Below are 25,743 nucleotides of genomic sequence, written 5' to 3'. Positions count from 1 at the left end.
TTCAATTGATAAAATAGGGTATGTCTTTGGAGCATTGCTCCCAAAACCGACTAAGAGAGAAACGTATAAGTTGCATGTTTACAATAGATAACTGTATGGAATAAATTAAATAATAGATTCATACAAGGTCTCAACCCGTAAACATCCATCCCGGCAAAAATAGAAATGGGTTCAATCCCAAGGCACCAGATCAAGTGGAAGCAATCCATCGATCTTCTCAGTCTGCACCTGACGATCCAGTTCGAGCCGCCTCTCATTAAAAGGCACCAACTCTGGACAGTATTTATGTGCCATGCCTAACTCATCCAATCCACTGTACTGATGATACGAAGAGACGAAGCCGAGCGGAGCACCGTGCTTCAACAAGAGCCTCGCAATCTGAGGCCGTTTTGCGCGCACTATACTCGGACCCAAAGCCGCGACGTTGTTCCTAATCCGAATATGCATCTGCGTCTAGAACGTCGTGATGTTCGGGTAGATACAATGGGAGGTGACGGGGATAGGTCGGCTCCATACTCGATCAGCATTACCACACTTTCTGTGCGTCCGTTCGTCACAGCTTCGAGCAGTGGACTCGGTTCGTTGTGTCCGTTCGGATTTGCACCGGCCCTCAGGTACGCTCTCGGAGTACCGACGTCAGTGTCGTATACGGCCAACCCTAGATTGGTGAATATTCTCAGCGTGTAGGAGGGACCTCCCCAACGACCTATTGTTGGGCTTCTGCGCCTGAGTTTATCAACGGGGCATGGTTGCGTGGCATTCTTTGATTGCAAGACTTTCTCTGCTCCGTCAAATGGCAATAAATGCCTTTGCATGTTTGTGATAGCCGGAGAAGAGTCCCACGTCCATGAACTGCGTGCAGATCACGATCAGCTCCACTGGGAGAACGTTGATACCTTGGGAGCCCATCCCGACGTGAGTTGGATATTCCGGATAAGACAATTATTCAACACTCTGTCAATGAAATCGGCCAATTGTTATCACCGAACGGTGACTAACATCTTTCTTTCAGGTACGGCTTTGTCGTCTTTATATGCGATACCGGTGGCTTTCCAGATAGTGATATATTATGAACACAGCACCAGCCAGGTCGTGTTGTTAATCGGATCATTCATTCAGCATAGCGGATGGCTCCATGAGAGCGCCATCCTAAAGGGTTTTGCTGGGTCGATCTGTTGTATTCGAACATCGCTGGGAAGAGTCGGCGATTGCCGAGAACTTCATCTCAGATTCAATGGAAAGGGAGGAAATGGATGATCAGAAGGATGGAGTTCCTTCCTGCGTTGGAGGTGTGTTGGAGGGTCATGTGCATGTAGCTGCCCTGCAGGGTTTGGTATCACGTGGCCCATCGCATCTTTCTTAGAATGCTGCATCGACTAACCCAGGAAACCCCAACCATTCTCAATTCGAGATCTACGATAACGGGGGCAAGAAATAGTAGAAGAGAACCCAAAATCGCTTAAATTCGTAGAAAATGCTATGTACCTGTACAATCAAAATGCATCAACAAAAACCACCGTCTATCATCATATCTATAGCTTCTGGCTGGCACTCTTGTTGAACCGCTCGAACGAAGAGACGGGAGGCGCCGAGTTGGGGTTAGGGTGGTGCTTCTTGAGCGCCATGTTGACGTTGTACTCGAGGTCCAAGGAAGCCTTGGGGTCGTCCGTCTTGGGCTTGAAGTCCACGACGAGATCGTCCTTGACGGCGAACACCGAGTCGATGTCAAGGTGGGGGTCGTCGCTGGGGTAGATCTGGTTGATGACGGTGGCGTAGTTGGGGTGGGTGATCATCAGGTGGATGTGGGCGGGGCGCATGGGCGAACGGTCCATCAGGTTCAGGAGCACACCGGCGGGACCGTCGGTGGGCAGCGAGTAGGGCGTGGGGTGGTAGCAGTACCACCAGAACTCGCCCTTCTCGTTGGAGCGGAACTTGCCGCGCAGGTTGTTCTCGGTCTGCGTGGGGTCCTGGAAGTCGTACTGGCCGTTGGCCGAGGCCTGCCAGATGTCGAGGACGGCGCCTTCGATGGGCGCGCCGGTCTCCATGTCCTTCAGCACACCGTGCATGTAGGTGACTTGGCCGTTGGGCTTGGGGTCTTGGATGATGGAGTCGCCGAGGGCGCGGAAGGGAGCGTTGGGCGACCAGAAGGGGCCGAGGATGACGTTGGAGGTGGGGGAGACGCCATCTTCGGTAACGATCTTGTTGGCGATTTCGTCGACCAGACTAGATTCGGTGGTCAATGGGAGATGGCAGAAATTAAGATTCGGGGTTAAACTTACGACTCCAGACCGATGACGTCGCAGATTCGGTGGCACTCGTTACGGATGGGAGTGCTGATCTTTCCGATGGAGTTGATGAATTCAACACCGAGCATCCACTCGGCGGGCGTCAGCTCAACCTCGCGAGCGAACTCGTGGATGTGCTTGATCAGGGAGCCCAGGAGCACGCGGGTGCGCTCGGGGGTCTTAGGGCCCATGGAGTTGATCACATAGGGAGTGAAGTTAGGGTCGAACTCGCGAGTGGTAGACATTGTGTGTGGTTGGTAGTATGAGACTGCCTTGACAGAGACTATTTAAAGATAGCGGGTCTGAGGGTGTGATTGGGATGGGATGGGGAAACAAAAAATGTCTAAGAAGGGGGATCACGAAGGATTTTATATGCAAGCAAGACGGCAGAATCGTGGCAAGCCATTTCTCCAGGGAAATGCAAGGACCAGTGACCGTGACGGCAAATAAAATCGGCTACCCGTGGATGTGGGGGAGATGGAAACGGTGCCAAAGGTTAAGGAAACCGCTGGATATGCCGACATTGACTTGGGGAAGGATTCATGGTCGCGTCGGTCACGTCGACCCTGGAACAGCCGAAACGCAGCGGCAGCCAGAATCAGACTGTAAGACAGGAAGACTAGAGGCCCTGTGTGGAAAGGCGCGGGGGAGCACCCGGAGTAGGTTTTACCCGCGCGGATAAGATCTCTCTAGGCTTCCCCGGGATTGGCGGGGAGAGGGCCTGGCTGCCTGAGGTCCTCAACAGCCGCAACTACCGTCCCCGGCAGAATCTCCCACCCCGCCAGTCACAGTCCCAAGAATGTCAGACCGCTGCCCCGACCGCCCACTGCATGCACGAGGCGGGGTGAAGCCCCCCCCGGTCCCGTGACCTGGCCGCACCTTCCGCCTCAGCGGCATTCGCTGGTCCCTCATTGGCCCTTTCCTTTTCCGGCCTGGCTGCCGATCGGCTGAGTCATCCGGCTACCTCTCCGCACGTGCCGAACGGGATATGCCAAGCCGCCGGGGAAGAAGATAATCGCGCTCAATCATGCCATGCTCTGGCTGGGCCTTCGAGTGTTTCAGCATCGCGATATTCTTTATGTCGTTCGTAACCCAACGGATGACTGTATGGACGAATGTGCGGAGAAATATTCACGCACGACCATGGCTCGGGAAATATATCTTCAGAGTGAATGCAAGAATAGATATTTATATTCCGGAGTATGCAAGGAACATATGATCTAAGGTCTAGAATGGGTTGTAGAAGGTAAATCATGAAGAGTAATGGGAGATGGTAAATAAAGGCTAATGCTTAGGTTTGCCAAGTTCAAGTACGTTATGTCCAGGGACAATCAGTCGGATTAGGAAAGGTTCCATGACCATCAGCCAAGGACGTTTACCTTCCTGACCTACGGAGTAGATGCTTCTGACTTCCCATACATGCGTCGAAACAGGCTGTTCTTCTCCAGAAGCCTATCGAAATCAATGATCGTATCCAACTACAATCAAATACGTTAGCGACCAAATCCATGTAGAGCACCAGGGTTCAGGAACCAGAAAACTTACCCTATGAGCAACACTCACAACCGTACACTCCCGAAACACATCCTTCAGAACCCGCTGAATCCGACAGTCTGTCTCCCTATCGACGCTACTCGTCGCCTCATCTAAGATAACTACCGGGCATCCACTCCTGCTAGCTCGTTGCTTTAGAAGCGCCCGAGCCAGATACAGTAGCTGTTGCTCGCCCTGCGATAAGGGTTGACCGTGGAGGACGGCATCCAGACCGCTGCGAGTTTCAATGGCTTCCCAGATGCCGACGTGCTGAAGTACAGTGATAATTTCTCCGTCGGTGGCGGTGCCGTTTAGGTCGACGTTATATCGGATGGAGCCCGCGAGAATGAAAGGGTCTTGGGGGGCAGCAATAAGACGCTCTCGGATTGTTTCTGAGGAGATGGTACTCGTATCATGTCCGTCGATGAGAATTTTGCCGCAGGCTGGGTTGACGAGACGGAGTAGAGCGAGAATGAGAGAGCTTTTACGCTAGATAGATGAAAGGTTCGTGAGTAATGATGGTGGAGAGCGTTTGATAATGAGAGAAGAATCGGGATGGAAATGTAAACCGGCGGAGACTCACCTCCCAGTCCGACCGCAAATACCAACCTTCTCCCCTGGAGCAATGACCATCGAAACATCACGTAACGCGGTACTCCAATCCGCATAATCTACGCAAACATCCTGGATATCGATACTGCCTTTCTCAGGCCAAAACTCAGGCAGACGCCGACCCTCCCCCCGATATTCAAACGGAGTATTCTCAACAAACGATTTAACCCGAGCGATAGCCCCAAGGGAAGTCTCGAACTGCGTCCACGAAGAGATAAAAGAAGAAAGTAACTGATTAAATCCTAAGATATTGTTCAAGGCAACGCCCAGCAGACCAGCGTTCGTTTTATTACGCAACACGACCGCCAGCGTCACCATAAGAACCGCCAGCGCCATGACCACGAGATCCAGAACCGGGTTCAGCCATCTCTGGGTGCAGATGAGCATGTAGTATGGCTTTTACGACGCATCTTAATGTTTCACGAGCACTGGTTGAGGCCGACTGCCAGCCAAACGCCCGAATGGTGGGCAGTCCGTCAAGGGTCTCAACGAAGTGAGAGTACAAGGGGCTTTTAGCCTCTAGGTCAAGATACCGCAATTGGCGACTGGTCTTCAGATAGATCTTTTGCAGCACGTAGAGAACAGCAAGGGCCAAGGGAATTGTGATAGCCATGTACGCGGAGCCGGTGGCGATTAAACCAATAGTTGCAACGCATCCGAAGTAGGATTGACCTAAAGACATCAACGCGATCGGCAGAGCGAGATCTACCAGTGTCATATCTTGGCTGAAGCGGTTGAGGGTAATTCCAGAATCGGTGGAGGCGAAAAACAACAAAGGTGCATGGATAACAGCATCAAGTAGGAACTGATGCAGGCGAACGGCAGATCTCGGCATCAGTTCTAGGAAGACGACCCAGATGGAAATTATAATGAGCAGGGAGGCAGCCAGCGCGAAAGCGACGTAGACGGACTGGTATATTGGAAGCTGGTTACTGTTTGCCTGGGTCCACCAGCTGAGCCAGACTCGCGGAAAGCTCTCCGCAAAGGCTAGAAAGGCATGAGCGACAAGGAACAGGACACAAAGTAAAGGGCCCATGGCTCGGGCATAATAAAGGTAGACGGAAAATTCGCCGATCTGCCTGGTTCGGTCTAGGTCCTCAATATCATGGATAGGTTCGTGCGCTGTCGCAGGAGGTATTTCCAGTATTTGGTCGTGGGACTCATCATTTGAATCAGTGTGCTGCTCGAGATTCACATTCCCGATGCCTAATGGCTGCATTGCGCTTTGGATTGCGTCCTTAAGAGTCTGGCAATATCAGGACGGTACTCGCTGAACGCAAGATCAAATGGCAATATGCCGTCAGGATTTTCAACATTGATGAGCTCAGGACACAACGTAATCAACCACTCGACTATCTCGAAATTATTATTGAAAGGCTCGTGGCCATATAAACCGATACCAAAGTGCATCCGGGCCTGCGTACCAAAGTGTAGACGATAAGGTTGTTCTGCCTGTCGCGTATTGCTTGAGTTTGGAAAGGTCAGACCCAAGTTCAACCGCCAGCTTGAGGGCGTCGAGGGCGTTGGCCTGCATAAGTATGTGGCCCGCCTCGATGGTATTCGTGATCTTAATTCCTGCCTTTATGAGACGAGTTACCTTGTCATACTCAGGCCTCCAATTACGCCAAAACATGGGGTGTCCCGGCCAGCTGAAAGTTCTCAAACTAGACCTAAATACATTCAGATATGCGCGAATCAACAGTGTCTTATGTCTAACGTCATGAGCATTTCCTCTCTCGTCCTCCAGCGCTGAATCAGCTCCACATTCCAAGAGAAGCTTAATGCAGTCTATATTGTCAAAGCAGGGGCAGCAAGCGTCACTTGGCAGTCGAGACTTCCACCAAAAGCCATTGGGATCGATCCCTGCTTCTAGATAATTTCGAAGAGCTCCGACGCGTCCCTCGCGTATGGCCAAGACCAAGTGAGAGGCTGGCGTTTCATCAGGTGTATTGCTTGATCCCAGGCAAGCACACTCCGGAGTTACCGTCCAGGATGACAGAGCACCTGGTGTATAGTCCTTCTGAATAATACCAGAGTGTTTCAATGTGGCAGCCTTTCTCTGTTCACGGAGGAGGTCGTAGAAGCACTTGCAGGTCTGCGAAAACTGGCTGAGATCTACGGGATACATAAACTTCCCAAATTCTATGATGAACTTCAATAGAAGCTTCCTAATGCCAGATCTCTCCGTCCTGACCTTCTGAGTTGTTGAAAGTCAAAGTAACTGTAACCGTGAACGCGCAGTTGTTGACTTGCTTCAAAGTGGCGGAAGGGCAGCTCGTGGACGGGCTATTTATATGGTGCTAATTTATATCGATTGACGGAAGTTTCCTTCCTTATTCAGCTTGACTTTACTCTACGGATGGCATAACACTCATCAAATATTAGGATCATACCGTTTGTTCTTATGTTTGTGTTTGTGCCCTTGCCTGTGCCAAGTCTTGGCCCAGCGAGACTGTCCCTGCGGAGGACAAGGCTGGCTTCAACAAAAATGCTTCGATCTCTCAACCACTTGAACCAAAGAGCTCGCTACCATCGGGGGACGGTCAATACACGTCGTCAGAACTGCACGGTGATCCAACGCAACCAGAGTTGCCGGGAAACCCTCGAACTCGCCACGAGCTCGCTTGAGCCAAATTTCCAGCCAGCGGAAACGGTTAACGGTGAAGATTTATCGCTCTATGACACCCAATTGTGTCGTTCCTATACTGCTTTTGATTGTATTATCTTCAAAGTATATATAGACTCGTGTTAAAATAATGTCCCACTCGTGACAGGCCATAAATTAGTGCAGTGTACACAAAAGGAACTTACGAAACAGTCTCTGAATTCTCGACGCCAGGGGGAAATGGAATTAATGATAGATTGTTGTCGTTGTTGATGGGATTATTTGCACGAGGAATCTCTTTCACTTCAAATATCGATCTCTTGGGGTTTTTCTTGTGAAATCGAGCAGGATAAATAGGCCGAGCTGATTCTAGCGACACCTATTATCTTCCTTCACCTTTGAACATGCAATCTACCTAATTGATGCATTCACAATTCACGACGGGCGCGGGCAGCGATCTACCATTCCGATGAGACCGGTCCCATGCGTCAACCATATGGCATTCACGTCCAAGGTGAGGTAAACTCATTTGTCATGCAACTGGGCTATTGGGAATATTTTTGTTCAATCGAAATTCAATAATGGAAAGCTGTCGCAAATTAATTTTTCTATGAAAGTACTTAAGGTCTATGTCCACAGATATTTAGCCTCGACGGGTGGTTTCACGAAACTCTCGAATAAAAGAAACCGGGGTGCACACTGTATGGTGGAGCAGTCCATCAAATCTCCGGATCATTTCGAACTTGCATTCTTGGACTCTCGCGATGGTGAATGAGCGGCGTGAGTGTTCAGCAAGGGGTGGGCGTGGTAGGGTTAAGCCGACCGCGTGACCTCTCCTCCCCGTCTTCTCCTCTCTTCTCCCCAGCCTTTCTTTCCTTGCCTCCTGCTTGCGTAACGCTTTCTTACTCCACGTCCAGGTGCTACTATCTATAGCTGGGCTCGGTCCGCTGAATGCCTAATCATCCAGGCCAAGGCAGGCACGCTGACATCAACGACGGCGAGATGGCGTCGATCCCGAGAACACTGCGACTCCGCTGATTGGCACGAAGCACTCGTCGGCGTAACTAGGCAAGCGGACTCCGCTATAACGGGCAGCCTTATGAGATGGCGGCTAACGGGATTACAGGAGGTATCTCGTTTCCTCGTCCGGGCTGCACGCCAGACCTTGATTTCCTGGTCCTTTGTCGACTTTGACAACTGTCCCGACACAGAGAGAAACGCGGCAGACGGGGGCCCTTAGGTCGACCTCATCCCCCAAAGCCAAAATCAACGTTTCACGGACTAGTGATCTTGGCAAATGGCGTATATGAATTAATCTATTCTTAGCGCACGGACACCCTGGGCACGAACCCCGACGATTGGTGGAAGGGGAACACGAACGCATATAGACCACGAGGCTGAGAGTCCAGCCGTCCAGCCTGCTGGTTTTTCATTTCTATCTCGCCATAAAGGTCACTCGATTTCTACCTCTCCCCACTTTCCAGGGCCGCTTGTTCTGGTGCTAAATCCTGGTTGGGTCGGCTTGATTCTCATATATTCGGACGGCTTCCGACTGCGGTCTTCTCTGCTTCTGCTTCCTTGGAGAATGGACGTCCCGGTCGCTGTCGCCAGTCTCCTCAACCGCTGAGCACAATGTCGTCCGGTCAATCAGAGCAGTTTCCTCTCCCATCAATTTCTCGATCGTCTCATTCACGTTCCGACCGACCGACAACGTCATGGACTCCATTCGATCCAATTTCTCCGTCCGACCGCTCCTATATCCGCTACGAACGGGCCCAAACGCCGCACGAGGAGGAAGATGTCACGTCCTACACAGGGCTGGGGATCAACAGTTCCACGCAACGACTGGTGTCCAATCGAGACAGTCGGGGGGCAGACCAGGCGACTCCCACGAGTGATCTCTTCTCCCCAGGCTTTTCGGAGCAGCAAACTCTACGGTCGCATTACTCCAGAGCATCGTTTGTCGACAGTGAATTCAACGCGACCAAATGTTCATGCAAAAAGCGAGTGGTTCAGCGTCGGTGCTCATGGGTCCCTATAACAGTGTTGGTGCTAGCCATCTACTCAACCGTTGTATCCGGCATATACTTCTTTGTGTCCTTGTTGCGCCCGAGATATGAGCAGTCAATCGGTACGGATGGGGGTCTTCGACCTTCCACTGCCAGTTTACTCAGTGCCCTCTTTGCCAAGACAATTGAGTTGGCATTTGTCAGCGTTTTTGTCGCCTTTCTAGGGCAGTTCCTGAGTCGACGGGCGATCAAGAAGGGATCTAGTGGGATCACCATCTCGGATTTGAGTATGCGGACATGGATTATGCAGCCGGCGTCGATGATCATCCATTCCCAAGCCATGCGCTACTCGGCGTTGACTTTACTGGGGATGCTCACTTTGACGGCCACCATTGTCGCCATGCTCTACACGACCGCTGCCGAAGCACTTGGTGAGTGCGCAAACCTTACCGTAACCAAATCCCAGGTGAAGTTCTAGCTTTACTGACATGGTGCCTCCACAGTATCACCAAAACTCCTCCAAGGCCCCTACGAGGACCGAACGCTGACGGGAAATATCACCGCCAAATTTGCCTGGCCCGACGATATGCGCAACCACTGCGAGACGGTGATTACTCACGATATCGACCCGTCGGAATCAGAGCAGGATCGAGGAAATACCTGCTTAGAGCTTCAACACGTCAGCCAGGCATACCACAATTACCACGCTTACCTTTCGAAATGGAGCAACCTCGATTCCCAAAACACGTCTGCAGCGCTGGTCCAAGGCGAGCGACCACTGCCGGTGGGAACGATGTTCGATAACACTACCGTGACTGGAGTTTGGATCGACCAGACAAATATCACCGACTTGTCGGAGCGCTACGGGCGCATGGTCATCAACGTGACAGCCGCGATGCCTCATGGCGGCGTGGCCGGTGCAGTAAACAACCCCCAGAACGGGTTCCACCGACCCAGAATCTCATCGGAGGGCAACTTTGATCTCTTAGCTCGAGTTCCATCTCCGGCAGTGAACGTCCTTTGCGCTGGCATGTCCGCAAAGGAACTAAGCCCGTTGATCTACAAAACGTGGCCACACTCACGCTTCAATCCCGACAACTGGACCCTGGACCAGCACAGTGATGTACCTGCCTATCCATCCTGGCTCAATCGCACCGTCGTCGACGATCTCTTCCGGTGGGGGAAGAAGTACGACGCACGGCCACCCATCTTCGGCAAATTTCCCGAGGCGTACAACACCATCGTCAACGGCTCCGTTTACTACGGTGACTCCCTCTACCTCCTCGGCCATGCTCCCACCAACCGAACCCCAGAATATGTCCTCTGCTCCATGAAAGCCAAGCTCAGCCCTCGCTGCTCAACGTACTACTCTGCGTCCATTCGCGGCGCCTCCTTTGGCACGAAATGCGACAACCCTGACGACAAATGGCGCTATGACCAGGCATACCCCGACGCGCCCGACGGTGCTTGGGACCCAGATTGGAAAAACATCGCTCATTCCTGGGCCCTAGCCCTGAGTCTTAACACGGGCATCACCAACGGCCGCGCCAGCAACTCCCGCGTTCTCATGCAGCTAACCCCCAAGAACGACACCCTTGACCCAAAGGTCCCATCCATTGCGGAAGCTCTGGCCGTCATGGCCGGCAACACCCTCATTCTCGGCTCTGCCAACGCCCCGTTCGTCCATTTCTGGAATTACACCGACATCAGCAAGGAGCCGAAGAATGCGACCGTCCCTAGCCCAGAGCCGCAGTTTTTCCGCGCCTCCGTAAGGGTCGTCGGATATCAGTCTAGCTATACTGAGAAATGGCACTACGTTTTCTACGTGATACTAGGGCTGGCGTTTATCACCAGTGCCTTCTGTCTCGTGTACATGCTTCTCATTAAAGGGCGACAGTTGACCGACTTCACAGACCCACAGAATCTGTTCACGCTGGCGATGAACAGTCCAGCGACATCTAAGCTGGACGGTGCCTGTGGTGCCGGACCGCACGGGGAGCATTTCAAGGAGAAATGGTTTGTCGGTATGGAGCCTGAGGACGAGCATTATTATATTCGAACGAAGGCAGAGGAGCGAACGCCGCTCATCCCGACAGCAAGATTCTCGATGAGGTCCATGGAGGCGGAGGATGTCATGAAGCCGACTACGCCGGCTGTGGAGGAATATGCGAGGGTCTCATCGAGACGAGGGTGGTTGTCGCGATGGTACTGAAGCTGAGGACGTTCAGATGCGCGACGTTTGGCACACAGATAAAAGAGATGGATGAGATGGATGAACGTGTTATCTTCAATATTGCATTTTAATGTCAACATCTTAATTCTTTATTCTTCCAGTTCGTTCATATGTACTTCCCTACGAGTATAACTTCATAGGATTCTCCCATTTCTCATTGAGTTATCCGACCTCGTCTCCTTTACCTATCGTTCTCGGTGCCCATTTTGATACTCCTCGCACTCAATCATTCCATCGTTCTCTTCCTTCCCTGCATACCGATCGCATAGATGCGGCTGGCACCAACTGTTTGCCTTGTTTACTAAAGAAACCCTCCGGATCAGGCTTAGCGTATTCGTCGGACTGTTCATTTCTTGGCATCTCCTCTCTTCGGTCTTCCGTCCACCTTCAACCTTCATCCATCACCCATCACCGGATCAATTCACTCTACAGCGTTGCAGAGTGAACCCGAATTTTGCCTCATCAAGTCTCTTGATATGGAACCTGTAGTAAAGCTTTTAGCATGCCCAAGACTTTCATCTTCATCCTCCCCATGACCAAACTATGAAAGACCTGGGGCAAAACATATCCTTGCATCCCGGGTATGCCCTCGAGTGATAGGAAAGAATCCCAAATAAAGTCCTCATATCGAAGAAGATGCGCCGAATTTCTCCATGGGAAGGATAAAGGGAGACTCTTTTCTACGGTAGCAACTACACCGACCGCTTTTTTTTCTGGAAAAACAATATACGCACATTCGGAGCGGGCTAAAGGAACTCGCAATTCAATCAACTATTTCGTCTCGGTTTGTCCAAATCAAGCGATCTCATCCCAAAATGTTGGCCATAAAATCTGTGCTAAACATGTGATAGATGGAAAAAGAATCGCCGACGCCAGCAGTCCTGCCATTAATGCGGGGTGACCCCGGTTCCCCGCTTGACGATCTTCCTGCAGACCGAGGGACAAACAAACTCCATTGCGAGCACGAACGACAAGAATGATCTCGGTATAATGATATTTGCTTTGGTTGCTGAGAATACTTGAGTTCGGGATGTATACCCCCGAGCAAAGAGAACTATTTATTGTTTGCATACAGTGCATGCCGAAGATGGGCTCTTCCAAATCTCTAACAATCAGAAAAAGACATTTCCAATATGTTAGCGGGAACGATTGTATCTAGCTTCTATATTCTCGCTGGAGCAGTTAGTGCGGTCGGGGCCTTGAACGCAGTCCCACACAATCCGCACAAGATATGCAAGATCCTGGCTGGAGGATCAGAAACGGTTGATGATGCACCAGCTATTCGCCGCGCCTTTCGGGAATGCAATCACGGGGGAAAGATCGTCTTTCAGAACACCACCTACCATGTCAACACGGTGCTGAAAACCACAGGGCTGGTCGACGTCGACATCGACCTTTATGGAACTCTTTTGGTAAGACTTTTACTCAGTGTGTTCACACTCGATCATCTGTGCTGACAGCAAGACAGTGGGGAACGGACATTCCTTACTGGCGCAATAATTCACTCCCTGTCGGATATCAAAATATGTCGACGGCCTGGGTGATCAGCGGTAAGCATCTGAGATTCAATGGACATGGACATGGAACATTCGATGGAAATGGCCAGGTGAGTGATTATCCGATAGTATCAAAAACCATCACTTATTCGAGGTTAGGCCTGGTACGATTTTACTGCCGGAGAGTCAAACCTTCCGGGAAGGCCCCATGCTCTCACTGTAGCCAATACCACGAACGCCGTATTCCAGGGCATCAGATTTGTGCAGAGTCAGATGTGGTAAGTAGGTATCGCCGGAAAGCTCAGAACAATTGTTAACGGGGAGAACTGCTTGCCAGGACATTGTCAATCATCCACACCCATCATACACTGTTCGACTCAATCTATGTGAACAACACATCAGCGAACAAAAATTCTGCGCGTGAGTAGTCCAAAGGCCTCAGCAAAAGGGGAATGCCCCTGACCATGCCATGCCACAGATAATACGGATGGTGCGGATACTATCTATAGCTCCCACATCACATTCAATAACTGGTTTGTGGACAACGGCGACGACAGCATTAGCGTGAAAGCCAACTCCACCGATATTCTGATCACAAACTCCACTTTCCATCGCGGTCTAGGTATCGCCGTCGGAAGCATTGGTCAGTATAGAGACGCTTTCGAGACAATAGAGCGGGTCCGAGCGGAGAATATTGTTTTCGATGGCACCCTGCATGCGCTATATTTTAAGACCTGGACGGGCGAACAAGTGAGCTATCCACCTAATGGCGGAGGAGGCGGTCTTGGCTGTACGTATTCAGCTTCCATCGTGTCGAGAAACATTCCATCTCGGACTGATACATGACCAAACAGATGCCACCGATCTCTCATGCTCCAATCTGACGGCCCAAAACCTCAGAGGTTCTGCATTTTCCATCTCACAGTGCACATCATTCTCGGACGCAGTCGGCAACTGTACCTCTTCCAAATTCGAAATTGGCAACATTACCGTGAACGGAATTTCGGGAACTACGAAGAAAAATACCGTAGCAAGCTTTCAATGTAGCGCTGTCAAACCATGCAGAAATATCGCGCTGGAGGGAGTGGATCTGGTACTGGCATCAAATGGAACAAAGGCTGTCGACTACCTCTGTGGCAATGTGATTGGGACAACAGGTTTCAACTGCACCGGAAAGGCTTGTGAGGGAAAAAGCGCCACCGGTGAATGTTGAGTATTCTCGCTGGCATCTTCCCATTCTACGAATCAACTCAGATAAGACCGTGTGAGGGCCGAGCTATCAGAGGCTCGGTCGACTGTGATATTGAAACATTTGACCACGTCCTTGGAGCTCCTTGGTTCAAATTACTTCTTCCTCAATTTTCTCTCCTCGCTTGTTCCTGGTCCAATTGCTAGTGAGCACTTGTCGGGGAATTATTCAGCCACTAACTTTTGTGTGGCACGAGTGGGTTCCAACGGTCATAACTCGTCCACTGAGCTTGTCCGGTGCAACACCTGTTCTACAAGCCGGAATCCGGACACAGGCGTAACCGAAGGCACACGTCGATCACTATGGGTCAGCAATTCGATACCTTCCAATCGTACGATGGGATTATATTGGGCCTCGTAGAGGCTTCGAGCAGGCGTGAGAAGTTATCCAGAAATCTGAGCGGTGACTTGAGAGTGCAACGTAGCTCCTGGTAGATATCAGCCTGGCCATGAATTTTGGTGCCTCATCAAACAACGCGCTTGCTGGACAACGACCACAAGACAGCTATTTCGCGTTCAAGAAGACGGTGAGATTGGATGAGTTCCGGCCTGGACCGGTGGGTTTCCATAGATTTTCGATCTTGGCATTGTCGGACGAGCGTGCTGCGCCACGATTCCCACGCTAACATCACACTTGTGCAGGGGCGCTATGGCAAACCCTTCTACTGGCAGATGCATATGACATTCTCGTTCAGGACGAGATTATCACGGAGCCAAAAACCCCATCCAGGCCATCAATCAGGGCGTCGGCTCCCACCATCCGGCGAAGATCCTATCTCAATTCATCGCGGCGGACTCGACCTGAAGAAGCAAGCCCTAATAACGCCAAGACCGGTGTGGGAAGAAAGCAGAAATTGTGGACCGCGGAAAATGGGGTCTGAAGAGACAGGAGAATTTCCTGACAGGGTAAGTACCGTATTACGGAGCGATGGAGCCGGTACATAGTTTATTATATTGGCCTGGAGGCTAGCTCTCGGTCTCGTCCATCCATGGTGATTGATCAACCCCACGAAATCCCCGATTCGGAAGGCTTGGGTCAACTTCGGGAGATTGAAGTCTTCTGGCCGTTTCACGTTAATCCTAGAATTGCCATTTGGGCAAATATCGGAGAAACATGTTGAAACGAGCCAAGAGCTTCAGTCGAATTTCCGCCAAAGGTCATGGAGGAACACTGACGCTGGACATAGTCGGTGAGAAAGCCCCCGTCAACCAGCGCCAGCAATCCCTATAAAGCTGGTTGGCCATCTCGAGGGAATTGAGAGAGCATCCATCACAAAATCGTTCTTCTTTGTTACTACACTCTGCGAGTGAATCTCTTTATTCAAAGGTTCTGGTGACCACATCTGTTCAAATAACTCCTCATATCAACCCATCCAATACCGCAATAATGGTTCAGAAGGCTATCCTCCTTTCTCTCCTGGCCTCCACGGCCCTCGGTGCTCTCAACAAGCGCTACACTTTCCCTCTGCCCGAATCCAAGGGATCCGAGACCTTCGATGAGACCTACGAGATCGGCGAGGGTGAGGTCTACGACGGAGGCATGAAGACCTTCGGCCGTGGTGTCGAGTGTACCGGCCAGGATGAGGGTGGCGACAGCGACGCTGTCTTCTCCATCCTTGAAGGTGGTACCCTCAAGAACGCCATCATCGGTGCCGACCAGATCGAGGGTGTCCACTGCCAGGGTGCTTGCACCATCGAGAACGTCTGGTGGGAGTCTGTCTGCGAGGGTATGACCATCCACCATCTCCCCCCCCTTCTCAAGTTCGCTACTAACACAAGCATAAATTAGACGCCCTCTCTCTCAAGAAGGGTTCCGGACCTTACAAGATCATTGGCGGTGGTGCCCAGGGTGCTGAGGACAAGGTCATCCAGGTAAGCTTCCTTCTTTTCCCATACACACCAGCCCAGGTTTCATGCCTAGCTAACGCCAACCCTTTCTCCACAAACAGCACAATGCCGAGGGCGAGGTCTCCATCGACGGCTTCACCGTCTACGACTTTGGCAAGCTCTTCCGCTCCTGCGGAAACTGCAAGTCCATGGCCGAGCGCTCCGTGACCATCTCCAACGTCAAGGCCATCTCCGGTAAGCTCCTCGCCGGTGTCAACGAGAACTTCGGCGACAAGGCCACCATCACCGACACCTGCGCCACCGACATCAAGGAGATCTGCACCTCCTACGAGGGCAACGAGAACGGCGACGAGCCCGAGGAGATCGGCAGCGGTCCTAGCGACTCTTGCGTCTACACTGACCCGCTCCCTGAGTGCTAAATGTCTCGCTTCATTGCGTTGGGGTGGTTGGGGGTTGAGATACATAATGGTTGATGTCTGGGTACCTTTGGCTTGGTCGCTGTAGTCGACTTATTCGGATGTTGCTTTTTTGGGGTATAACCCTAGTATATATAAATAGTTGTCTTATTGGATAATAAAACGCAATGCTTATCAGCTTTGAATGATTAATTTCATAGTAACTGGCTCGGGAGATGATTTCACATGTTCTTCGTACATACACTACCGGATGTGAGTCGACCGTGGCACCGAAAATAATACTTTTTCAAAAGATGATTGAATGAAGCGTGCAGAGATCATTGTTAATTGACCATCCATACAATGTAGACGATGACCTTGGACCATTCCTGCCACTCATTCATTGAAAGTTTTAAACAGCGAACCAGCCAGTCCCCCAATTTTCACTCACATCCACATCTAGAGCACCAGACCCGACACCAAAACAAGCCAATTAATTATAATTCAACCCAATCCAACCTAATCTAGCCCAATCCAATCTAACTCTCCCTCTCAGCCTCCGGCAAACTCTGACTCTTCGTAAGTTTCGGATTCCGAATACACAACGAAAACGCAATCAACGGCACCGTGAGACAAATACCCGTGATGCAAAGCAGACGCTGCGTGTGCCGGTACGCCAACACCACGGCATCGCGCTGGTCCGTGCCAATCGGGTTCGAAGCCACGAAGGTGAACGGGTCGCCGAAGATGGTGGACGCGAGGGTAGCGTCGCCGAGTTGCGATGTGAGTTCTTTTTCGAGCGTTTGCCGCCAGATGGCGCCTGCTATTGTGTTGCCGACCGCGCTACCGATGTTATATGTTGCCAGGTAGAGACCGGTTACTACGGCGAGGTCTGTTTGGGGGAGGTTAATTAGGTGGGTGTGAGTTGGGGAGGAGTTTTGGGGGAGGAAAGGGGCTTACGGTTGTGTTTGGTGGCGGCTTGGATGCTGGCTTGCGCTGGATAAGGGAAGAGGCCGCCCGCTGGGGATGAGTTAGTGGGTTGTTGCTGGCTGTTGTTTTTCATGTATGTATGAAGCTTAGCACAACTCACCGATACCGAGAAGGATCTGACCTCCGATGATGCCCGAGTGGCTGGATCCAGCGGATCCGCCCCGGAAATGGATTAGCATGCCGTATGCGACCATGAAGAGACAGGTTCCTGCGACGATGAATGGCTTCAATTGTTTCACTTTCAGAACGACAAAGCCGCAGATACACCCGGTGATAACGGAGGCGAAACTATAGGGATGTTAGGTTGATCGGATTGCGAGAAATAAGGTCGACGAACCTATAAAGAGACGCGATACGCGTCGCACTCGTGACAGTTTCGTCGAAACTGACGATCAACACGGTGTACAGGAATTCTCCCTGAATAACCCACGCTGGTGGACGTTAGTTGTTGCCATATAGTGATTGAAATAGACCATACCTAGGTTGAGCATCATTGCAATTCCAAGGGCTCCCCATACGGCGCGATCTTTCAACAGCTACACAATGTCAGTAAATGCTCCCAGCCAATGCCAACATAACGTGTACCGACCCTGAACGGAACCATCGGATATTTGCAAGTCTTCTCCCAGTATACCCAAGACGGAATGCAGAATATACCGATGATAAGGGGCGCGAGGATCTTAGCCGTCTTCCACTGATCCGAAGAGCCGCTGGCAAGAGTGAAAGGGACCAGAATCAAAGCCAAGATAGCGATGAGCAGAAGCATTCCCACCACATCCAAATACCAGAACAACTCGATCGAAAATTTGCGAAAGCCGATGATCTGGATCGTGCTGCGGTATGCTTCAGGGCTGTGCCTCTTGGCTTTCCAGTGCCCCCAGAACAGGGTGGCGAAGAGAGGAATCGTGCAGACTGAAACATCTCGTCAGAAAAATCCAGGTTCATGGGGTAAAGCCGAACAAACCAGGGAAAATGATGGCAAACATGCCAATACCCCACTGCCATGTGGTAACCTTCAGAACGGAGGATGTCACGTTTCCACTAATCCACGTGTTGATCTGGTTGTGTGAGATAGTGCATCGCGCGCATGATCGGAGATCTTACTATGAAAGGTGTCGCAGGGATATATGAGAACAACAGTCGCGAGCGGAGGGAGGTGACGTCGCCAATAAGGACTTCGACGAGCAGCAAACTGCCAGTGTATCCGACCTATCCGGATAACTGTCAGTAAAAGCGCAGATAATACGCGTAGATCCATAGCTCACCTGGTACAATACTGCGCCGGCACAAAATGTGGCCATATTGGTCGCAGCCGCTTCGACCACCGTTCCTGAAGAGGTCAGATCCAGCCTACAAGGCAAAATAACCACACCTACCCAGAGTGTAAGTTACTACGCAGAACAAAATGAGCTCCACGCGGCCAAACACATCGGCAATTTTAGCTGCAGTTGGCTAGTTTATGTTAGAGTTAAAATTAATCCAATGTCAACGATTCGCGTACCTGTGCGGCAACAGCGATAACCGATCGCAAGACGTTAATCGTGGCCAGCAAACTATGAGAGCCGAATTTTGCAGTCGCCAGGGGCTTGAGGCCAGTCAGTTCGTTGCATCTCATTTGAGCAGCAATGAAATCCTCCTACCTGATACGTGTTTCGGACCGTGCCATCTAGACCATAAACGTAGGCCATCAAGAAGACACCGCAAAACAGAACGATGCGGTCCACGAGACGAAACTGCGAAGAAATGGCCTCGATGCGTTTGACACCGTCATGACCGGTAATAGAATCCTGATCGGAATCCGAGGCCACGGCATCTTGAGGGTATTTACTCTCCGAGGGAGGGAGAGTCGACGACATGACGACAGGGATACAAAAATGAAATCGCAAACAAACCAGGAATCAAGACGAAGAAAAAGAAGGGAAAGAAAAATTTTTAAATTAAATTGCGTCCAAGAAAAAAGAAAAGAAAAAAAGTGAGCGAAACAAGACATCAGGCCGTGATGTCTTGGCAACGAGCCGCTCCATGCAATTCATCTTATCTGATTAACAGATGTACCAGTAGTGACGGGCCTTTCTCGGAAGAAAACGTAAGGGAAAGCATTCTACGGTGGATCACGCCGCCAACCAGCATTCTCGAAAGCCGGTGAACCAGCAAATCAAGCAAGGAGAAGAGTGGGCCGAGATCGGACGATCCTCGTATTCGTCGGTGGTGGGCGGACAGACCATGGCTAGATGTTGTCTAGCGAGTGCCAATATCTAGGCAGTAGGCACCGAGGGGAACGAGGAATTTTGGTCTGCTCCAGCTGACAGCAGAATTGCAGCACAGCGCAGCACTTCTCTTCAATCGCACTAGTAGGGGCCGCCATTCCAATAATACGCCACTGGTTCCTTGGAGATCTCGGCGCAGTCGTTCCTTCGGCGAACCCGATAAGTCGGATGCATGCAAGAAACAGACTTGGGGGTTATGGATCACCTCGTGGGGTACCATGAACCCTGTTCAAATGAAGGATGAGTTGAGACATTCGAGAAGAGAATTGGAAGTAGAGACGTTCGTGATGGATGGTGGAGTATGTCCAGTTTGCATCGTTTGCATGCTTACATGCCACGTGATCCTGGGGTCATGTTGGAACATCGGGACGTACCCTTCCGCCTGCCCTGGGGTTCGAGCTCGCTTAGTCATCACTTAGTAAGCTAGATATCTTAGATAGTTGGCCACACCGGCCACCCAATATACAAAACATCCATCGTTTCCACAGGTCACGGGCCAGGTCACGGGACTTGGCGGGGATCGGACTCTGATGCCTCAGGCAAACAGGTCCTCTCCTACAATCATTAACTACAATGGAACGTTGTTTAGTTGGGCTCTTGTCTCATACTACTCTCCGAAAGAAAGAGTATAGTTCTTGGGATCTATATGCTCGTCACCCTCGACCCGACGATTATCTTGGAGATCTTTTCACCCTACAATGGATGCTGCAGAGCCAACTTCCCAAACCCTCTTCCATGATCTCCAACAACCTTCAATTCCTCTAATGCCTCCTCCGCGGTTCCCTTGAACACCTTAACGGACGGGAACCGGAATTGCTTCCCATAGTTCTCAGCAGCCCACAGCACTCCCTTCCACGCGCGCTCATAATCAGCATAGCGCGCAGGAATCGTAATAGGCTGAGGAATGCCCTGAATCTGCACACTGACATCCTGATTCGGCGCAGCAAGGGGTAACTTGAACCGTGGGTCGAACTGAACCACGACAGAGGCCAGGGCCGTCTCATCGGAAGAACAAGCCGCTATCGATTGCGCGGAACCTCCGTCTTGACGCGCTCCTATGGCATCGAGGGCGTAGCGGAAGGCACCAGACTCGGTCGTCTTCAGCGCTTCCTTGATTTCGGAGACCACGGTGGGAGACTTATAGTCGAAGCAATGCGTGGCGCCCAGCTCGCGTAGCAAGGCATGTCTTTCCGGCGAGGCCGTTACGAAAATAGGGCTGATTCCGCTAGCACGGGCGAGTTGGAGAGCGGAGATCCCAACGCTAGTCGATACTCCCCAGATGAGAAGAGGTCCGAGATTCTGAGCAGGCTCCGTCGGCAGAGGGATCTGGAAGTGATTGAAGATCGCATCCGACGCGGTCATGGTCACGACGCCTAGGCAGGCAGCATGCTGTTTAGGAAGGTTCTCGGGCACAACGAATGCTGTCTCCGTAACGCCGCTGAGGTATTTCTGGTGGGTGCCGTATCTCAATGGACGGCCTAATCCGGTCTGAGTGTACCCCGCCACGATCTGGCCAGGCTGAAAGGGCGAGTTGGGTGGTGTTTTGAGGACTTTTCCGCAGTAGTCATAGCCGAGAACGACAGGGTATATCCCCATATCGGTGGCATGCTTTGTGTCCGATGGGTTCGCTCCGGAGAAGTATGTCTCGACTAAAAACTCTCCGTCTTTGGGGTCTTGCCATTCCAGTCCGTGCTTGACACTATATGAGAGGGTCTCATCGACGTGCAAGCTGATGTTGTCTTTGGGGGTAGCCATGATGCTTTACTTTTGAATTTGATCCAGAGTGGTACAATTGAATGCGAACTCAAGAAGAGTTGTACCATATCAATTAGAAAAAGCTTGGAATCTCAGGAGAAGAGAACAGATGGCGACAATCGACAACACACAAGCGGTGGAGTAGAGAAAGGATTGTGGAGCCTCACCCCGCCATCTCTCTCCACTAGGACTTGGGGGCCATAATATGCGAAGGGGGTGAGTTTAATATGGCCTGCCACAGTATAATATCATACTATGCAGCCGAGAACATCATTCTTGTTCTAATCGCTGAGGACTGAGCTGGAACAACAAAGTTGAAACGATACAATGCCGACCGGTGAATTCTGTTCTTCTCATCAGTCCAAGTTCCCAAAATACGCTCAAGTCTTCACGGCAGATCGTAGAACGCAAACCTGTTCATTGACCTGAAGCAAACTGCATCAGAACTGGAGATGAGATTGGGCATAGCACATCCACTACGTCCAGGTTCCCCTCATTATAATGCATCGCAAGATGTCACCACACTTGCGCTCAGCTTCAAAACCAGCGCCACTGCGGAACTGGTCAAATTATTTCGTAATGTTGGAGCTGAAAGCTGCAGCTGAGCTGTAAGTAGGCATGCATATCCGCCACCGACGTGCACGACAGGCGTTCCCGCAAAAGGCTATTTTGCATGGGTATTTCATACCGAGAGTTCTCGCGCAGTACAGCCGACATGCTATGCATGATTCTATGCACTCATGACAGAGTATGATGCCCCCATGGCAGAATCGTACTTTGGAGCCGCCAATTGCTGTTCGTTGTTTGCTTCGTGGCATCGGGGCTGAACAGGGACGGCTGGGCTGCAGTGACTTGCATGATGCATATGACCCCTCTTTCTGGACGAAATCACAATGATCGGACAGTGTCCTGAAGTTTAAGATGTAGAGGAAGATGGTTATAAGAACCTGCTTGATTCGCAGGTTTGATGGTTAGATCCTCATCCAAATCAGCTTCACATTCATTCTTCCAGAGACCCAAGACTTCACAAGCATACCCAAAGCAAATTTCTTCCAAGATGCCCACCCCATACAAGCCTCAAGAGCCCATCGTTCGTGACCTCAGTGATTTTATCTATCGCACCGAGAACCGAACCAAGGCCTTCCACGAAGCGGTGGCCTCTGCCATCGATCCCAAAAATGGCGGAGCAGACGAGATGAGGGACGAAGGCATTAAAACCCTCGAAGACTACCTGGAATACGTGGACAACCTGCTGCGATGGGTGCCCCAAGTCTCCACAACCGGCGACGAGCTTCTCACTAAGATTCTCGTTTTCTACTGGGTCTTCGACCAGCCTTCTCTTCGCGGTCTGCAGACCGAAATCCAGCCGCAGAACTCCAACACCGACCTCACCTGGCTGTCATACTGGCTCGTGACCTTTGCCCGCGAGCAAGGTAACTTCATGAACTCACCCCAGTCAGCTGCCTCCCTGTATTCTTTCTACATCAATAAGCAATACAACAAGGAGGCGAGTCAATGGGCGGAGCCCAAGTCCGGATGGCTGTCCTTTAACCACTGGTTTGCGCGCGAGTGGAAGGACATTGACACCTCTCGTCCTCTTGACGGCAAAGGCGACGATAATGTCATTGTCAGCGTGGCAGATTCTATGTATGATGGCTGCTGGCCGGTTGATAACGGTGACATCGTGATCACCATCGATGCCAAGTCTGTACAGTGGCCCATCAACAAGTTGCTGCAGACCACTGGAACAACCTTCAACGAAGGCAATTTCATGCACGCATTCCTGGGACCCACCGACTACCATCGCCAACATGCTCCAGTCAGCGGGAAGGTCATTGAGGTCCGCAACATCCAAGACCAAGTGTATCTGCAGGTGGCCAAGAAGAAAGAAGGTCACGGACTGCGTGGTGATCGGGGCCTGACTCGTGACGTCCACGAGATCCACAAACGCCAGGCAAAGAAAGGAAAGCAGTTTTTTGAGCTGGACGCGCCCGACGACGCCGGATACCAGTGGTGTCAGACCCGGGGGCTGATAGTCATTCAGACCGAGAAGTATGGCAAGGTGGCGGTCCTGCCTATTGGTATGGCGCAGATTTCTTCCGTTGTGTTCACAGTCAAAGAAGGAGATCATGTTGAAAAGGGTCAGAATATCTCGTATTTCCAGTATGGAGGATCGGATGTGGTTGTCGTGTTTGAGAAGAGAGTCAAATTCCGAAGCGATCTTGAGCCGGGCCAGACCAAGTTGAATGTGAGGACGGAACTGGCCACATTCACCTGAGCTTGAAGGGAGGTGTGATGGAAGGCTTCGGGGGAGACAAATTCACAAATTGATCCATGTCATGGCTTTACCGTCTATTCCAATTCCATTGAGCACTTTCAGCTGACGGTCGCTTTCGTATTATTGTGGTCTAATTCAAAGTAATATCCATTCAAGCCAGCAATGCCTTTAACAAAAGAAGCCATCAGATACACAGGTGGTTGTTCAATCCTTTCGACAGTTACCAAGCAAATACGGCAAAACGTAAATCAATCACTTACTCACGTCCCCTACCACTGAAGAGAGTCAAAATTCGTTCTTCCTCGACATACTACCTATACTAGATACTGAGTCGAGCTCCCTACTGTCAAGCTCACGAAACAGTGGTGTTCCAACCTGTCTACCCAGCTGATCCATCAGCATGCCTTTAGGTTTGACATCGAGCATTCAGAGACTGTGTTAGTCTTACTTGACTGGAGAATAACAAATACCAAGGACCTTTGGTTAGCTTAGGGTTATGAACTATAAGAACGCTCATACCTGAAACATCAGGCATTAAAACAACCCAGGTATCATTTAGTAATTACGGTATCAATACGAAAACCATGCTGATTAATGAATCTGCCAAGCACCACCGCCGAATTCTATCGGCATTTGATTGGACCAGATCGCTGCCACAAAATTAAGTTATCGTTAGTGTGTAAGCAGCCTGCATTAGCGCCGGGAGGAGATCAGGCATCGACAATCGACCATCCGGTTCTTCATGGTAGTTGTAGTACAGACATACCAGCCTTATTTCAATACAGCAACATCTACCAGAGTCAATCCATGCTACTGGATAGTGTTATAACTATGGCTCTTGTTCTAACCCTAAAGTTATATAGGGTGGATCAAACATTGTCGAGTAGGTGCGTTATCATGCAACGAATGGAGAGCGTTGGTTCGTTTGCATTATACTCTAGCTATATCTTCCAATTTTGTATAGTCTTAGATGAGGAGACGTTGACACCCCACACATCTGGGTCAGATCTACAAATAGCGAAGAAGCTCGCCTGTACCGATCCTTCTTCGCCCCCTATGAAACCATCATTTTCTTCGACAAGGCTGCAACTATACTAACCCCCATCCTAAGACCCAGAATCACCTCCCCTCTCATCCAACAACTCCCTCCCCTTCCTCACAATTCGCGCATTCTCCGAAACAGCCTCCTCGTCAGCCCCATCAATCACCAGATGCGTCATAAACGCCCCCAGCTCCTGCACCTTCACAGACCAGTTCTCGCCCAACAACGCCCCAATCGGCGTGATCATATACAGCCACCCCCCGGCCCCGATCTGTCGAGGCACCACGCCGCCCGGCTTGACGATGAAGGTTTGCCATACGGATTCGTGGGCCTCCGCGAAAGCTAAGGCGCGAGTTTCTAGTAGACCCTAAAACAACATATACTCAGCCATAATTAGACGTGGTAAGGGCTTTGTATCTTGGCAATATGTCCAAAGTGCGGTTTCAAAGTAGGTCAGGTCGGAGGGAATTTGTATTAGATGGAAAACGAGATTGAATATGTAATCTAAGTATGTACTTACCTTGATTTTCCTCGGCTTCTCCAAAAACCATAACCTCTCGTCTTGATTCTGTCGCACAAATTTCCCGCTTAAATGGACGTATCGGAATCGCTGCGCTCTTGGCTTCGACTTCGACACCTTGCCCATACTCTCGATGAAAATGAGCGGGTATTCAAGGTCCGCTGTCATGCTGCCGGTGGAGGTACCCATGGCCCTAGTGTTATGCCATATTTTAGCTCATTGGCCACGGGCTCGAGGTAATAACTACTTGTATGTATGTACTACCACTCTACCTGATAGGATTGTACATACATGCAAAGATAAATCTATAGCAAAGCACTCGTGACAAGAATAAGCTCACCAGATCATCCCCACTGCATCCATATGCTTCTTCAACACGTCTTCCGGCCACATGGCAAAATCATTAACCTTCACGGTCTCTAGTTTCGGGTTCGATGTTACTTCGACGGAGAGGTCGCGTCGCACGAACGCCACGACGGACGTGATCAGTGGATGTGAGAGACATTGGTAAAGAGCTTCGCTGCCAATGGAGCCTGAGGCGCCGACGATGAGGACTTTCATGGTAATTCTTTTGAGTTGGTTTGCTCTGCTAGACTTACTTGGTTGGGATGTAAGTGGTTGGAGGTA

The 25,743-nt window shown here is 50.8% G+C and overlaps 9 protein-coding genes across 9 annotated transcripts; 4 read left to right on the top strand and 5 right to left on the bottom strand.

The window, feature by feature from the left end:
- Positions 1-1,532: 1,532 nt before the first annotated feature.
- On the bottom strand, positions 1,533-2,530 carry KD926_000965 (putative catechol dioxygenase; the record flags this gene model as incomplete). Its single annotated transcript, XM_053096511.1, has 2 exons — positions 1,533-2,223; positions 2,280-2,530. The coding sequence occupies 2 exons, from the start codon at positions 2,528-2,530 to the stop codon at positions 1,533-1,535; spliced, it is 942 nt and encodes a 313-aa protein (XP_052959345.1).
- A 1,143-nt stretch (positions 2,531-3,673) lies between these two features.
- Positions 3,674-6,558, bottom strand: KD926_000964 (P-loop containing nucleoside triphosphate hydrolase protein; the record flags this gene model as incomplete). Its single annotated transcript, XM_053096510.1, has 5 exons — positions 3,674-3,763; positions 3,831-4,299; positions 4,402-4,672; positions 4,785-5,653; positions 5,855-6,558. 5 exons carry the CDS (start codon positions 6,556-6,558, stop codon positions 3,674-3,676), a joined length of 2,403 nt encoding a protein of 800 aa, XP_052959344.1.
- A 2,109-nt stretch (positions 6,559-8,667) lies between these two features.
- Positions 8,668-11,256, top strand: KD926_000963 (uncharacterized protein; the record flags this gene model as incomplete). The annotated part of the gene is made up of 3 exons (XM_053096509.1): positions 8,668-9,025; positions 9,080-9,475; positions 9,548-11,256. The coding sequence occupies 3 exons, from the start codon at positions 8,668-8,670 to the stop codon at positions 11,254-11,256; spliced, it is 2,463 nt and encodes an 820-aa protein (XP_052959343.1).
- Positions 11,257-12,410: 1,154 nt separating this feature from the next.
- On the top strand, positions 12,411-14,902 carry KD926_000962 (uncharacterized protein; the record flags this gene model as incomplete). The annotated part of the gene is made up of 7 exons (XM_053096508.1): positions 12,411-12,689; positions 12,746-12,883; positions 12,933-13,051; positions 13,111-13,193; positions 13,252-13,563; positions 13,628-13,981; positions 14,664-14,902. 7 exons carry the CDS (start codon positions 12,411-12,413, stop codon positions 14,900-14,902), a joined length of 1,524 nt encoding a protein of 507 aa, XP_052959342.1.
- A 506-nt stretch (positions 14,903-15,408) lies between these two features.
- KD926_000961 (pectate lyase) lies at positions 15,409-16,288 on the top strand (the record flags this gene model as incomplete). Its single annotated transcript, XM_053096506.1, has 3 exons — positions 15,409-15,748; positions 15,811-15,893; positions 15,971-16,288. The coding sequence occupies 3 exons, from the start codon at positions 15,409-15,411 to the stop codon at positions 16,286-16,288; spliced, it is 741 nt and encodes a 246-aa protein (XP_052959341.1).
- A 515-nt stretch (positions 16,289-16,803) lies between these two features.
- sit1 (putative siderochrome-iron transporter Sit1) lies at positions 16,804-19,110 on the bottom strand (the record flags this gene model as incomplete). The annotated part of the gene is made up of 12 exons (XM_053096505.1): positions 16,804-17,156; positions 17,225-17,284; positions 17,355-17,542; positions 17,592-17,685; positions 17,733-17,790; positions 17,844-18,166; positions 18,219-18,312; positions 18,359-18,463; positions 18,520-18,584; positions 18,631-18,706; positions 18,756-18,839; positions 18,895-19,110. 12 exons carry the CDS (start codon positions 19,108-19,110, stop codon positions 16,804-16,806), a joined length of 1,716 nt encoding a protein of 571 aa, XP_052959340.1.
- A 1,104-nt stretch (positions 19,111-20,214) lies between these two features.
- KD926_000959 (zinc-binding alcohol dehydrogenase family protein) lies at positions 20,215-21,276 on the bottom strand (the record flags this gene model as incomplete). The annotated part of the gene is made up of 1 exon (XM_053096504.1): positions 20,215-21,276. The coding sequence occupies one exon, from the start codon at positions 21,274-21,276 to the stop codon at positions 20,215-20,217; it is 1,062 nt and encodes a 353-aa protein (XP_052959339.1).
- A 1,057-nt stretch (positions 21,277-22,333) lies between these two features.
- On the top strand, positions 22,334-23,554 carry KD926_000958 (phosphatidylserine decarboxylase; the record flags this gene model as incomplete). Its single annotated transcript, XM_053096503.1, has 1 exon — positions 22,334-23,554. One exon carries the CDS (start codon positions 22,334-22,336, stop codon positions 23,552-23,554), a length of 1,221 nt encoding a protein of 406 aa, XP_052959338.1.
- A 1,106-nt stretch (positions 23,555-24,660) lies between these two features.
- On the bottom strand, positions 24,661-25,677 carry KD926_000957 (putative nucleoside-diphosphate-sugar epimerase; the record flags this gene model as incomplete). The annotated part of the gene is made up of 3 exons (XM_053096502.1): positions 24,661-24,963; positions 25,117-25,309; positions 25,457-25,677. 3 exons carry the CDS (start codon positions 25,675-25,677, stop codon positions 24,661-24,663), a joined length of 717 nt encoding a protein of 238 aa, XP_052959337.1.
- Positions 25,678-25,743: the final 66 nt, after the last annotated feature.

This window comes from Aspergillus affinis (assembly GCF_023601865.1).
Source record: "Aspergillus affinis strain CMG 70 chromosome Unknown NODE_11_length_483380_cov_85_280398, whole genome shotgun sequence".
Lineage (NCBI taxonomy): Eukaryota > Fungi > Ascomycota > Eurotiomycetes > Eurotiales > Aspergillaceae > Aspergillus > Aspergillus affinis.
Note: the sequence above shows the minus strand (reverse complement) of the source record. Positions and strands in the feature narration are given on the sequence as shown.